Source organism: Phalaenopsis equestris, unplaced genomic scaffold, assembly GCF_001263595.1.
Source record: "Phalaenopsis equestris unplaced genomic scaffold, ASM126359v1 Scaffold000002, whole genome shotgun sequence".
Classification (NCBI taxonomy): Eukaryota; Viridiplantae; Streptophyta; class Magnoliopsida; order Asparagales; family Orchidaceae; genus Phalaenopsis; species Phalaenopsis equestris.
The window spans coordinates 56,263,675-56,278,207 of NW_018164444.1; the positions used below are offsets into that span (position 1 = coordinate 56,263,675).

Below are 14,533 nucleotides of genomic sequence, written 5' to 3' on the forward strand. Positions count from 1 at the left end.
CTAGACCTCACTAAAAATGAGGTCAACACCATCATATAACCGCACGAAGCAATTCCAAAAGATCATCTCGTTAAGGAGTGAGCTACTTGTCAGAATATTTTAATTCACCCTCTGCCCGATAACTTAGTCTTATTCCATCGATAGGAGTTCATTATCTAGGGGCCAATAGCCGACAACCAGACTAACATAGTCGGCTGAAAGAAACAACTCGATCCAGTTAATTCTCGATAACCTGAAGACTGTGAAGGGTCGAACGACAATCCCGATTCAACACGGCCGAACGAGCAAATCTTGTTGAACGAAGGCTTACTAAACTCAACCGACTGAGTCAGAAGATGGCCCAACCAAAGACCTATATGTGTAAAATACCTAAAAAATCATGCAATGCCCCACATTATAACAGGGGCAAATATGTAGCTTCATATATTTTACCCCTCATCTATAAATTGGGGATTATTTAATAAGAAATGAAAAATCAAAAATTAAAATTATTGTTCATTATTGTGCATCCCAACACCCCCCCCTCTCTTTTATCATGCCTTACATTATATTCTTTGGGTGTTATTCACCGACAAATTCGCATCCAACATTCACATATATTTTAAAAATTATTTTCATAAATGATATAAGGCCTTCTTTTAATGATATATGTGTGTTTGTGTCAATAGATTTTATCTAAGAGATGATGCTTGCTTGAATATTCGTGGATGTAGAGTAATTATTTAGTGTCTTAACATTGCAGGAAAGTCCAACACAAACTCAGGTAGTTAAAGTGATAGGTAAAGACAATATATTTTTATACATGGAAAACCCGAAAAGGGAAAAAAACATTAGGACTAGCCCAGTCAGAATTGTGCACTATAAGTTGGTGATTACACATCCAAACCCTTATCCCACATGAAGGAAATTATTACACAATTCTTTGAAATATAATGTTTGTACACCAAAGGAAACGTTGTGTAGCGGTCGGGAGAAATTGTAGTCAGGAGTAGTTGTCGGAGCATCGATATACCGTCTTTGAGGCGTGTCGATGCATGATGTTCATGAAGATGCAATGCTCCGTATGGTGTTTCGCTACTCTGCGACACTAGTTTTTACTTAACACGGTCTTTAGTTATCATTAAAGGGGCGGCTGATGATGATCTACAGTGTCCAGCAAGTGTGCATCCATAAGCATGTGCCCCCCTATGCCCGTGGTGGGTGATTATGTCCTTCTTTGGCACGACCTTTCGTGCCCAACTCGTGATTTTGTCATGGTGTATCACATTTTGTACGCATGAACCTACAATTATACACTCTTGTTTGTTTGTTTGCATGACATCTTGCATATTTATGACTTGTATGCTTGAGGTTGTATGCATTTGGATATGTGTTCTTGTACACTTATCCCACACATTTACATATCATGTGACCAGATGACTTGCACATCAAGTCTACTTCGTTTGTAATTCTCCCCACTGAGAATTACTTCACTTTCTCTTCTTAAGACACCGCATCTGACTGTCATAGGTCACCTCTTCGGGCCACTGCCTTCACGGCACACCCACCCTTTTGCGTCACTGCCTCCGCGACACACTTGTCATTTGGGCTGCTGCCTCCACGATACGCCCGCCCTTTTGGGTCACTGCCTCCAGGACAAGCTCATTCTTTGGGTTGTTGCCTCCCTCAACGACATACATATGTCTTCGGGTCACTACCTCTACAACACACGCATCTTTCTTGTCATTGCCTGTACAATACACCCATTCCTTCAGGTTGTAGTCTCCACGACACGCTCACCCTTTCGAGTCATTGCCTCTGTAACACACTCATTCCTTTGGGTCATTGCATCCAGAACACACCTACTCTTTCGAGTTGCTGCCTTCATAACACACACATCCATTGTGTCGCTGTCTCTATGACACACCCACCCTTCCAAGTCATTGTCTTCACAATACACCCATTTCTTCGAGTAGCTACCTCCACGACACGCCCACCCTTGTGGTTCACTGCCTCCACGACACACCTATCTCTTTGAGTCGCTTCCTCCACGACACGTCCGCTTATGAGTCATTGCCTCATCTACACACTCCTCACTACTTTTATCACATGAGTGTTTGAATTTGCATTTTTATGTGTGTATGGATAGCGAGTCAGACTTGATAAGTGAGTGACTCCGTGTTAATCGTGATGCCTTAACGACTGTTGCTTGCTGGGTCGATCCTAGTGAGCAAAGCAAGTTCATGCATCTAGATTAACATGAGTATGATTGTGCTCATGATCCAAGGAATCTAGCTTGTGTCATCATGCACGTTACATGTATGTCTTCACTTTCTCTTCAAAGTCATACACATTTCTAGACTTTACCCTGAGCACTTAGATGCTGGTTAGGACACTTTTCGTTAGATGTTGTGCTAGGCTAGAACTACTGTGTTAGGTAGTATTTTTGACATCTCTAGATATTGTTCTATGTTGGTTTGATTGTTCTAGCCAATTGTTACTTTTATGTTTTTTGGTGTGCTTGCATGTTTAATATGCATGATAGTATATTAGTACATTCTTAGTATATAAGAGTGTTATTCTGCAGAGAGTTGTGCCTATATATGCACGCACACACACACACACACACACACACACACACACAATTCGGTCAAGTGGACACCAAATATCAATTCCCCCAAAGGTTTGAAAACTCTGACGTGCTTGCTCCTGATTCGAAGAGCCCGCGCTATACGACAAAAAAAGGGAGTAATGTGGTGATTTCTACTAAATTTTTGCTTGCAGGTGTCATTCAACTCTCTTGATAGAAAGACCTGGCTCATTATACGTTGCTTGTTTGTTGGCTTTACCGCTAACATTATTTTTATGTAGGTTAAGTCATTTTTATTTCATTTTCTTCTGTAATTTTTGGAGTCCTAGGAAGAATCTATAATAGAAATAAGGTAGTGACATAGATTCTGAGATGTAAGATAGACATAACCACGTGACAGAGATCATGAGTTGTTTGCTCGTTTTCTGTACCTTAATTCTAAATCTTATATATGTATATAATTAGGATCATATGTGTACTTGTGCGGTGTTTGATTACCTTTATCTTTTTTGGGATATGTCGTGTCACTGACCCAATGACACCAACATTTTATTATTTTATATTTGCTTGTTTTCTCGCTTTTCTCTTCTGGAATTTTTTCGTGCTTGGATTGTTTTCCCCGTTTTCTTTCTCGTTTATCTGGGATGTCGCGAAAAGCATAATTCAAGATTTTTAGGATCGTAAAATATAATTTTTCTTTAAAAAAAATTATAATCATAAAAGATTGATATAATCTAAATTTTATGATTAAAGTTGTCAGGATTTTCAGTCTGCATTTTTACTTTCCCGCATGGCCTTGGGGCCAGTTTTAAATAGTTTGGATGCATGGTCATATCTCAAATCATAATTAATAGAGCCTCTATAATATCTAAGAATCATTTTAGATAATTGCATCATTTGCATGTTTCGATGAGAAGTACCAGTACTTTTCCAACCCAATTGACCCAACATAGATTTCTACTTACGTGGTTGTCCAACGTGCTTAGATCGGGAGCGTTTCCAGCTTTTTTACCTAAAACCTCAATTTATTCTCTTTTTATAGCGACATCCGTACAACTTTAGCCGGTATAAGTCCCTACTCTTGAAGCTCCACCTGGGTCATAGGATAGAGTTTCGTTCCTTTGACCTTAAGAATACCTAGGTCCCCGTGAACAATACAGGTCACAAATTGTTGATCGATAATCTCTGAACGTGTTAAGTCGACTACCTTCACGACTATGTAGAATTAGGGTTCTAGTAGCTTGGGACGACGAGTCTTTAGTGCCCCGACCCGACTACTTCTATCTTCTATGATTAAATGTTTGTTAGAATAAAAAAACATTATTGTATTACTAAAATAAAAATAATTTTTAAACTTAATTAAAATAATTCCAATATAATAATAATTATGATAATTAATAACTAATAATTTACTAAAATAATTATTAATTTAAAATTATTAAACTAATTACTTATAAAATAAAAATTCAAAGCTAATTTTGAATTAATTAGCTATAAATTATATTAATTAAGAATTACTTAAAACTTAAATTATTTTTGCTTCATTAATTAACTTTTAAAGAATTATATCAAAAATTATTTAATTATTATATATAAATCTAAGTTTATTATTACTAAATCCGAAGCCCTTCCCCCTCTCGCCCCCCTCTCTACCTTCGCGTGCCCCAAACCCTCGTTTCGCCCGTGACCTTCTGCATCCCTTCACCGGTATACAGTTGAGATCAGAGAAAACTTGGAAGGCAACGTACGGATCGCGGTGTGGAGAGGCCTAAAATTCTCTTCTTTCACCTCTTTCCCTTCCCTTCTGTTACTTCCGAAAGGTAACTTCACATCTTCCTTTTCGCGCGAAAGCCCGTCAAGGATTTGCTAAATCCGCCGATTCAGGGGATTTAGTAAACCCGGGATTTAAGGCCGAAATCCGTGAAATAATTGGGGACTTAAAAATTAAAATGATTATAATATATATATATATATATATATAAGGTCCAAAGCCGCCCGTCGTCCCCATTTCGTTTGATCCGCCGTTTCTGGCTCCTCCGTCCTCATTGATTCTTCAATTCCAGCGTTCGCCAATCCAGGTACCTGAATTTATTTATATTTTTATTTTCCTCAGATCCATTTTACTAGAGCTCTAATGGAAACCCAAAGAATCGATTAGCTAGGTATGGCTCATCGGAGCCCTAGAAAGTGGCGTGCTATTTCCCATCTCTCCTGATTCTAACTTCCGTGCTTCTTAATCCGGCTGAAGAACTTGATCTTAGCTCCTCTTATGATTTTTATCCTATCCCGCACAAAGCGATGTTTTTATACGCGAGTTTCATCTGCTAGCGTTTGCTACTGGATTCTATCGGTTATTCTAATCTTTTTTTTTTAGCTGGATTCAATTTGGATTTGCAGATGGAGAGAGTTCCTTTCAGTTTGGTAATTATCTCAGTGGTGGGCCTTTTGTCATGTTTGCAATCAGCTGTTGGGATTAGGTTTGTGATAGACAGAGAAGAGTGCTTCTCCCATGACGTTCCTTATGAAGGAGATACTGTTCATGTTTCGTTTGTTGTGATTAAGTCTGAGACTCCGTGGCATTACGGCAACGAGGGCGTGGATCTCGTGGTATGCGTTTATTTTTTCTGAATTTTTTTGGGTGATTAGTTATTTGTGTGAGACTCTTTTTGTTAGATTCTCTTTATGTTATAGGAATGGCTGTATCATTGAGTGCAAAATATCTTCATTTCTTTTCTAACCTGTTTGGTTTCAGCTCAAGGGAAGCTTAATCCCTCCTAATAGGTTTTAAGCCCACTAGATTAAATCTCAAAATTTATTTAGTTTGCTTAATTCTTGAATGGGAGGCTTGATTGAGACTTCTCATTTCACTTGATGGGGTTTCCTCCACCTATCGATGATACCCTCTGGTCGTCGTCAACTGTTGTCAGTCATTGGTGGCAAGGTTTCAATGGGCTCTTGCTATATTTGCCACTATTTGTCAGTGTTTTATTGCATGCAAGGTTGACTCTCGGAATCATCCCCATTTTTTTTTCTTTAGCCACCACCACCATTAAGTTTGCCAATGACAAGTTATGATGAGGTCTTTAGATGTTGTTGATGTCTGTTAAACCTTTTGCTTCATCCAATTTTGTATTGAGATTCACGTGAATCAACTTTATAAACTCAACAAAACTTATGCTTTAAAACTATTCCCAAACAAAATATTCACTCAAGCAACTTATCTTTGTAACCAATCTAATTTCTTAGCTCAATTTAAGGCTTTCATGTTCATTTATCTCACATAACGAGCTCGAGTTAGAGAAAAGGCGTCGACACAAATAAGGGGATGACATGAATACTAGACATCATAATTGATGTTTGGAGTAGGACACGCCATGACATGAATATTGGACATCAGCTCTCGGAAAATAGAGGACACAAATAAGGTGTCGACACAATATTTGAAAAGCATTTTTCCTATAATAGTAAGAAAAACTCTCTTTCATTGTAATTATAATAAAATTTGAAATGTAATAAATAGGAGTAAAATTATAGTTCACATTTTTTTCCATAAGACTCCTAAATAAGGAACTATATGTCGTAATTTTCTTATTTGCACTGACATCATTTGTGCCTAATGCTCCAACACGTTGTTAATGTTCATAATGTTATAATGAATGTTAAATGCTCTAATTTGTTTAGAAAAGATGTCCAGGAAGTGAAAAGAATGTATCAGATAATTAAAAAATTGGAAAAGACAATTAACGATATTCTAAAGTTTCATATGTCAAGTTTCTGACTTGGCACAAGGTCCCTTTAAAGTGTTTCTGTTTTCTATTGCACGCGTATTACCGTGCCAATTACAATTTAAATATACTTTTGGAAGTTTTCTTTTTTTGCTAAGAATGCTGTTATTTCGCTTGCATATATTGGGAAGTTGCTAGCATGGAATGAAATATTTTTCCCTCTCTCTCTCTCTCTCTCTCTCTCTCTTTCACATCTGCCCGCACGCACATGCGCATGCACACTCACACATCTTACATGCATTCTATATCCACATTAAGAGAAAATTTCTTCTTATTTAGGGGATAAAGGGAAAGTGGTACTTTGAAATCACTTTCAAAGTTTTGACTGTGAAATCAATTTTTGAGCCGTTCTATCTCGAATCGGAGTAATTTTGGAGATCTTTTAAATGCCATGAAGTAAAGGGCTCATTTTGAAATGAAGCTCTCTAATGATTTTATGTTTAAAATCTATGTTTGGCTATAAATTAAGGATAAGGAAGAGAGATTTATTTTTTTATAAAAAACATTGGTATAGGTGAGCATGAGCTGAGTATGAGTGAATTTGTCTTGACTAAAAAATATGCAATTTTTAAATTTTGGTTTTATTTAGTTCTGAGCTGAGTTGAAAGTGATCTTTTTTGCGATTTGAATTTCAAGTAAAATTGGAAATTTAAAGTATTATTAATTACGATTTGTCAAAGGCTTGCAATCTTATGAAACAATATTTTCCTCGCCATGAGAGTTGGTTCTTAATCACTTTTTCGTTGCAACCAATAAGCCCCAAGCTTATGTGGCAACTCTTTTTTTAAAATTTATAATGTGTCGTAGTGCACCAAATTATCATTTGGTAATGGGTGTTGGCTGTGATGAATTTGAAAATGCTTTTTCTATCTTTGTTTGTTCCATGCATGGCACGAGTTTCCTACTTGTGTGTTATTTTTGAAAGTTCGATGTTTATAAAGAGTATTGTAGTCAATTTGAAAGGTATAATTCTTATATAATTTATAAAATGTTAGAAATAAAGCATGTTGAAAAAAGAGAGATATAAATACTAGCTAAGAATAGACAATGAATATATTTTTTACTCATGCTATGTCTATTAAGAGGTATATAAAGATTTTTGTTAGGTATTAGCACATTAAATAAAAATGAAAATGCCAGCAAAACACATTATTAAATGCTATTTTTAAGGAGGAAATATTATTTAAGAGCCTAATTGACAAAACTATGGAAGTGTTTTGTACCTCTTGATGTAAAGAAATTGAAGCGTTAGTTTTGAAGAAGATGCATAAAGATGAATTTTTATTAGTTTGACTTATAATAAATATTAGGCTTTTGAATAAGTGTGAAGATATTAAAGTGATAACTCTTAAGATGGGAGGTCAAAAACTTTTTCATGAAGTGTCAATTAAAATTGAAGATATTAAAATATTAGTAAAAGATATTGTCATTCCAAAATAATTATATTATTATTTCGATAAATAAATATTTAAAAAAGAGCAAATGAATAAATTATCTTGTATATATTTATATACAAAAAGTCTTCACTTACTGTTTATCCATTGAAGTTGAGCTAGTGCATAAAGTAAAAGCGTTGGTTGAGTTGTAACAAATATTATATTTTGGTTAGCAAATGTTTTTAATTAATCATAAAGATTGAGACGATGAAAAATGATTGGAAAATAAGTATTTTGCCTTAACGAGATTAAGTATTGAGAAAATGTTCAAGGCTTGGTATTTATAAGGCAATCTAATTGATGACTGTTACAGTGAAGTTATTGGTGATGTCAATGAAACATTTTTTTTACATGTGGTACCATTAACTTGTTTCTTTGTCTAGCTATGCTACTATAAATGTTATGTTTATGTTATGATTAGTAATGGAAAACTATAAAGAGCAACACAATTTGTTACATATATATTCTTAATCTTGAAAACACATATTTAGTAGTACGAGAATTGGTTTGGTGGGCAATTAGGTGCTTGGAGTTATCGAAGTATGATAAAACTGTGTTAATAACATTAATTGTTAGGGGTTTCATCAAGGTTGAAAATCATGTTTCTTTCTTTCTTTTTTTTATGTAAATGCTTAATAAGATATTCAAAGTGCCTTGGTGTATGCTATTTATTGATATGGTTTGGTAGGAGAATTTGGTGCTTGGCGGTGAAGTTTTCGATGATGAACTTATTATTATGTTAAGATGGATATGCACTAGAAGCAGAAAGAGGGTAACATGCATGATATCTCCTTGTGCATATGTTCCGTGCACGAGGATTACCCTATTTTTGGGCTTGAGCAACCTCTTTTTTCGACCATCCTTTGTATGGCTTATGCTTTAAGATATATATATTTTTTTCATTTTTTCTATATAAGACAAAAAGTTGTCCAAAAAAAAAAAATTGTTTATTAAACTAGGATACCTGGCTGGTGCCAAGATAAATAGGCATTAGGCAACTGCAGGTAAAGAGGATACACGGCTAGCTACAAATCAAATTCCTCGGGCAGGGCTTGAGAACATTTACTTTAAAGAAAGCCACAAATCAGCCTCGAACTTCTTAACCTCTTACTTGATAAAGATGGAGCATATCACTTGACCTAGATCTCTTTCGCTCACAATATGAAATCTATTCAAATAATCAAAATTGTTTAATTTGAAGATTACATTGATAACAAATGAGTGTAAACTTATATTGTAATGCCTCAAAACATGGCATTGTCTAAACCACTTTTTTTTTTTTTTATGTTTATTCTCAATGAAACCACGAAACATTGTTTGGACTTGACCCCCTTATCTTACACTTTATAAGGCAGGCACAATGCCCACTTATAATACTCTTTGGCATCCACACGATTCTTCTTGTTTGCACTTATGAATGGATCTCAAATATCTACGCTATATAACCATTTCATGCACAGTGAAAACACAATTAGACAAAATAATAAAGGGACAATAAGTTTATGGAGAAATTAAAAACGAACTTATAACATAAACCAATTAGTCATGTGAATCTGACCCTAATCTATGTTGGTAGTCAACACTTGAGTTAGTATGATTTAGACCAGAGCGGAGTTTCGACTTGTTCTGAGTTTTCTAGCACACTATCTATCACTTTCCCAATTGAATTAAGAAGGATCTAACGGTTTATCACTCTAGAAAAACTCACAAATGTAAGAGTCAATGGAATGTGAAGCTATTTTTGGCGCATGCTTGGAGCAATGCTGAAGTTCCCTCTAGTATATATTTAGCATGTTACGTTTTAATCATGAAACAGTGCCACTGTACTGCACACAACAGCCCCCCCTCTTCGGACGCCCATTTTTAGAGCTAAATTAATTTACATGCATGTCAAAATTACTTTATATTTAGATATTTAGCATCTAAATTTTGATGTTTATTTATATAATCATAATATATCAAACTATAGCATGAAAAGGTGTATTTCACTTTGGAAAAGTTATTCCTAGTGGTGTTTTTGATGTGATGTTCAAAATTTGGGTGTTATATAAATATCAAACTTTAGGTGTTGCAGTTAGATACGTAAATACATAAAAATTGCATGGCATGTGTTTATATCACACTTTACTTTTTCTTTATCTTCTTGGTTTTTGAAACTCGGCAGCACTTATCCTACCACAATCATTTGCATTGGAAGCCTTTCGCTTTTTTGAGCATAATATGTTACGTATTTTTGTACAGACTAATTTGGGCTGTAAATGCAAATTTTTTTTTTGAGGGGCCAACTTGAGATTATTTTCATTCACTCATATTATGTGAACGTTTTCTATTGGTGGATTGGGTGTTTAATTCTTTCATCTTTTTAAGCTTGTCCAATCGTTTTCTTTTCTTTCTCATATTTGTAGTTCATGTGTGTTAACAAGTTCTTTTTTCTTTTTTTTTTCTTTTATCTCTATTTGTGTTCGCAAATCTGCCATTTTTTATTGGCAAAGTAGTTCGTCATGATTGCCGCTATTTCTAGTCCAACTTTCTCCTTAAATGTAGGCAAATTTTTTTGGTTGCATTGAAGAAGATTGTTGGATGCCTCCTTTGCTTAGAATAATTAAATGGTAAATATTAGGAACTTATACTTGTTAGAGAGCTTAAACGATTCATGTCATAATTTTTTTACAAAATTTTTACATCTATTGTCGACTGCGCAACGAAGCCCTCCACTTTTCACATCCGGGACTTGAAACCCGACAATGGCAGCTTTAGTTGGATTATATCAGGGATGAGCTTTAAGCCCATATTCTTTTCCTTTAGTTATGGATATTCTTATTGAACAGTTGCAGGAAGATGTACCTTGATATATGCTTTTTGTTGATGATATCCTTCTTGTGGATAACCCTAGAGAGAGAGTTTAGGAAAAAATCTTGATTTATGGAGGTTGTTAACTTTAGAATATAAAGGCTTTTGTTTGAGTAGATCTAAAATTAAATACATGAAATTTAATTTTAGTATTAGTAGATATAGAGCTGTGGTTGTAATAATTAGTGACCAGTTCATTAAAAGAAGTGAATGTTTTAGATAACTAGGGTCTATCGTTCAAAGTGATGGTGATATAGATGTTGATGTTATTAGTAGAACTCAAGTTGAATAATTGAAGTGGAGGAATGCATCGGGCCTATTGTGTGATAGAAAAATACCACTTAGTGATACTGGAGTTAACCCAAACTACGATGCAAGACACGGATTTATTAATAACTTAAAAGACAGTTACAATGATGACACAAATAAAAGAAAGACACTATGTAAATCAAAACATTACAACAAGACTCAACACATAAAGGCACAACAAGCTCGACGAGGGAGCCGGAGAGAGGGTGCTAGAGCGGTGGTTGCGGTGAAGGCCGGAGCGACGTCTGGTAAAAGTAGGTCAGCGCTTGTCGAGGCATCGAACTGCAGCCGGGGGAAGCGGGAAATGTCGTCGAAGACTATAATCCAAAGGCGGTGGGAAAGGCGGCCACGGCTGTGGAACAAAGGCACGAATGACGGCCGAAGCCGAGGGGCAAAGGCATGGATGGTGGCCAGAGCAGATTAGCGGAGGCACTAAGGGCGGCTGAAGCCGAGGAGCGGAGGCGGGGGAAGATTGTGGGCCGCCGGAAGGAAGGAGGCAGCGGCGGGAGGCGCTGGGACAAACTGACGGAGGTTGCGGCCTAATGGGAGTGAGGCGGAGGGCAGCAAGGAGCCGTGACTGTAGGAGGCTGCAGTGGGGGCGTCTGGAAGGGGCAGCGGGGAGCAGCCACAATAGGGAAGCTGCAGTGGAGGCGTTCGGAAGAGGCAGCAGGGGGCTGCAACTGCAGGGAAGGTGCGGTGGACTAGGCAGCAACCTGGGAGGAACAACAGGGAGAATCGCTCGCTGTGGGCTGGCAGGGAGGTGGTTGGCGGTGCAGGAATGTGGCTGGAACGACGGCGGACTGCGGGGCAGCGTGTGGTGGAGGGAACAGGAAAGGGCAGCAAAGGTAATCACCACCTTGGATGGGGTTATAGCCGGAGCACCTTTCTCGTCGTCGGATACAACCCCTCGGGAGAGAAAATATTCACACAAAATTGAGTTCATATTTCAAACAAAGACCCCTAACATTAGGCACTTCATCTCCTATTTATAAAAGATTTGACCGTAATTTACAAAATATTTAAATTAAGAATTCAAGATCTCTGATTTTAGAAAAATTTTAAATTAGGGAAGGAGAATAAAATGAAGATTTCAGATTTTAAGAAATGTTTACATTAGGGAAGGAGAATAAAATCAGGATTTAGGCTTTCGGAAAGGATTTAAATTAGGAAAAGGCCTAGAAAAGAAAATAGGGAGCGGAAGAAAGGAAAGAAAAAGGAAGGGAGAAGGAAAGAAAAGAGTACTAAGGAGGGGGTTGTCGGGCCCCCCTCCAATAGGACCAGCTGGACTGGCCCAGTTGATCCCCCATGAGCCCCACATCACTTAAACCTCAAGGAAAATTTTATAAAATGTTGATGAGATCTGTAATGCTTTATGGTGCAAAATGTTGGCTTGTAAATGAGAAGCAAAAAATTATGTCAAGTGTTGCTGAGATTAAAATACTCAGGTGGATGAGTGGTTTTACACTTTTAGAACAAAAGCGAAACGATCATGCCCTGAAAGGGTTGTAGTAGCTCCAATGATGGAGAAGATTTGAGAGATTTGTCTTTGATGATTTGGTCATGTTAAATGTCGATCATCTGATGACTCTATTTGGAGAGTAGATGTTTTAAATTTAACTTATGGTAAGAAAGTTAGAGGTAGAACTAAAAAGACTTGGGCATATTTTTTAAAAAATGAGCTTAGTTAATTAAAATCATATGAAAATGTGACACCCAACTTGACACATCAGAGAAAAAAGGATTCATGTCGCCAACCCCACTTAGTGGGCAAAGGCATGTTGTTGTTTTATACTTATTAGAGAGCCAAGTTAGAATAAATTGGTGATTTTTTTTTTAAACTGTCTTTTTATGGAAACAAACGTATGTTATAAACTGATATGTGCTGAGATCTTGCCAAAGACATGGGGTTACTATTGTAATTAATGAATACTATATTCTATAACAATAATTCTCCTTATTTGTCTTTGAATTTAATATGTTTCCATTTCTCGCTAAATTTGTTATCTGATAATTCCATGATTTTCAGGTGAAAGATCCATCTGGCAATCAAATTCATGATTTTCGTGATAAGATAAGCGATAAATTTGAATTTGCAGTTCGGAAGAAAGGCCTTCATCGCTTTTGCTTCACCAACAAATCTCCATATCATGAAACAATAGATTTTGATGTTCATGTTGCCCACTTCACTTACTTTGAAGAACATGCAAAGGATGGTAAGGCTTTGAAGGCTTCTAACTTTCATCATTTCATCATTTTCATATTGGGGCATTTACATACCTACCACACAATTTTTATATATTTATATGTCTTAGCACCAGAAACTTCAATATTTATACACCTACCACTCAACTTTTTCACATCACCTCCGAAATATCACTATCATTAACACCCTTTCATGCATATATATTTTAATACCAAAGCGCTATAAATTTAAATATGAAACTTTAGGTGTTATATCTAAATCCATAAGAATTGTGCGGCATGTATGTAAATTTCCCTTTCATCTTATGCTGTGCTGAAAATATGCAGAACATTTGTCTCCTCTCCTTGAACAAATCAACAAGTTAGAAGACGCTCTTTACAACATTCAATTTGAGCAGCATTGGCTGGAGGCTCAGACCGAACGTCAAGCAATTGGTAGCTCTCTTTTGTCTAAACTATCCATCTAATTTTTTTAAAGGAGTTACTAACTGCTATTTATGTAAAAAATAAAAAAATAAAAAAATTAAGTATATCTTGATCAATATATTTGGTCAGGATCAGTTACAAAATTCTTGAATTTGTTTTGAGATAGAAGTGTTAGAATAGTCCCCCGATTCGATAAAAATGACAAATTAATTCTCAAACTCTTTAAATTGAGACTAAAATAGTTATCCATGGGGGATTATTTCAGTTAATATTAAAAGAGTCTAGAGACTATATTAACACATCTGTAAACTTTCTAATTAAAACGACCCCGTGACACTTTTCTCAATGTTGTATAAAACTTGATTGATTATTCACGTATTTTAAATCAAATTCAAGAGTTTTAAAATCTATCATGACCAAAGTTTTATTTTGATATTCTATTTTTAACCTACTTTTTATTCATTTTCCACATAAGCTCCATCTGTTTCTATTTCCAAAGATAACGTCCGAATGTAAAAATTGGCGTGCAGCAAATGAAGGGATGAGCAGAAGGGCGATACACAAGGCACTTTTTGAATCTGCAGCACTGATTGGAGCCAGCGTGCTACAAGTATATCTCCTCCGCCGCCTTTTCGAGCGAAAGCTTGGAACCTCTAGGGTTTAGGCAACTCAGGAGCCTGCAACTTTATCACATTTTTCTTCCCTCTTCCTGACTTCATTCATAACAAATGAGCTTATTATACAGGGATTCTTCATTCAACACTGACTTGTCTTTTTGGCTTGTTTCAGTGCTTCCCTGATCTAATAATCATGTATTTATGAAATTTCTCAGTTTGTTAGATATTTGTCACCCATAATTTGTATTGGCTTGCTTAGTGACTTAGAATCTGTTTGTGGCAGTAACAGCTTTATGCGAAATGAGTTGTATAATAGTTATGGAGAATATTATATATATA

The 14,533-nt window shown here is 36.1% G+C and overlaps 2 protein-coding genes across 4 annotated transcripts in view; both read left to right on the top strand.

Annotated features, from left to right (window-relative positions):
• The first annotated feature begins 4,203 nt into the window (after window positions 1-4,203).
• Window positions 4,204-14,488, top strand: LOC110023343 (transmembrane emp24 domain-containing protein p24beta2). 3 transcript variants are annotated; one of them, XM_020722709.1, is made up of 6 exons: window positions 4,204-4,389; window positions 4,553-4,647; window positions 4,967-5,176; window positions 12,976-13,162; window positions 13,479-13,586; window positions 14,108-14,488. In XM_020722709.1, exons 3-6 carry the CDS (start codon window positions 4,967-4,969, stop codon window positions 14,239-14,241), a joined length of 639 nt encoding a protein of 212 aa, XP_020578368.1. In that variant the 5' UTR covers window positions 4,204-4,389; window positions 4,553-4,647; the 3' UTR covers window positions 14,242-14,488. The 3 variants fall into 3 exon arrangements, with proteins under 3 accessions (XP_020578368.1, XP_020578377.1, XP_020578386.1); XM_020722718.1 differs by having other exon boundaries at window positions 4,364-4,389; window positions 4,944-5,176; XM_020722727.1 differs by lacking the exon at window positions 4,553-4,647 and having other exon boundaries at window positions 4,373-4,389.
• Window positions 4,373-14,533, top strand: part of LOC110023328 (protein transport protein SEC13 homolog B-like) — a 20,598-nt gene continuing 10,437 nt past the window's right edge. Inside the window, exon 1 of the mRNA XM_020722688.1 lies at window positions 4,373-4,389. The gene's annotated coding sequence lies outside the window, so the exon portion shown is untranslated. The remainder of the gene's footprint in view (window positions 4,390-14,533) is intronic.

Excerpts from the sequence above, each read along its gene's own strand:
- LOC110023343 (XM_020722709.1), top strand. The coding sequence starts at position 4,967 with ATGGAGAGAGTTCCTTTCAGTTTGGTAATTATCTCAGTGGTGGGCCTT. Across the intron at positions 5,177-12,975 it reads ACGAGGGCGTGGATCTCGTG|GTGAAAGATCCATCTGGCAA; the intron begins GTATGCGTTTAT and ends CATGATTTTCAG. Across the intron at positions 13,587-14,107 it reads GACCGAACGTCAAGCAATTG|CAAATGAAGGGATGAGCAGA; the intron begins GTAGCTCTCTTT and ends ATTGGCGTGCAG.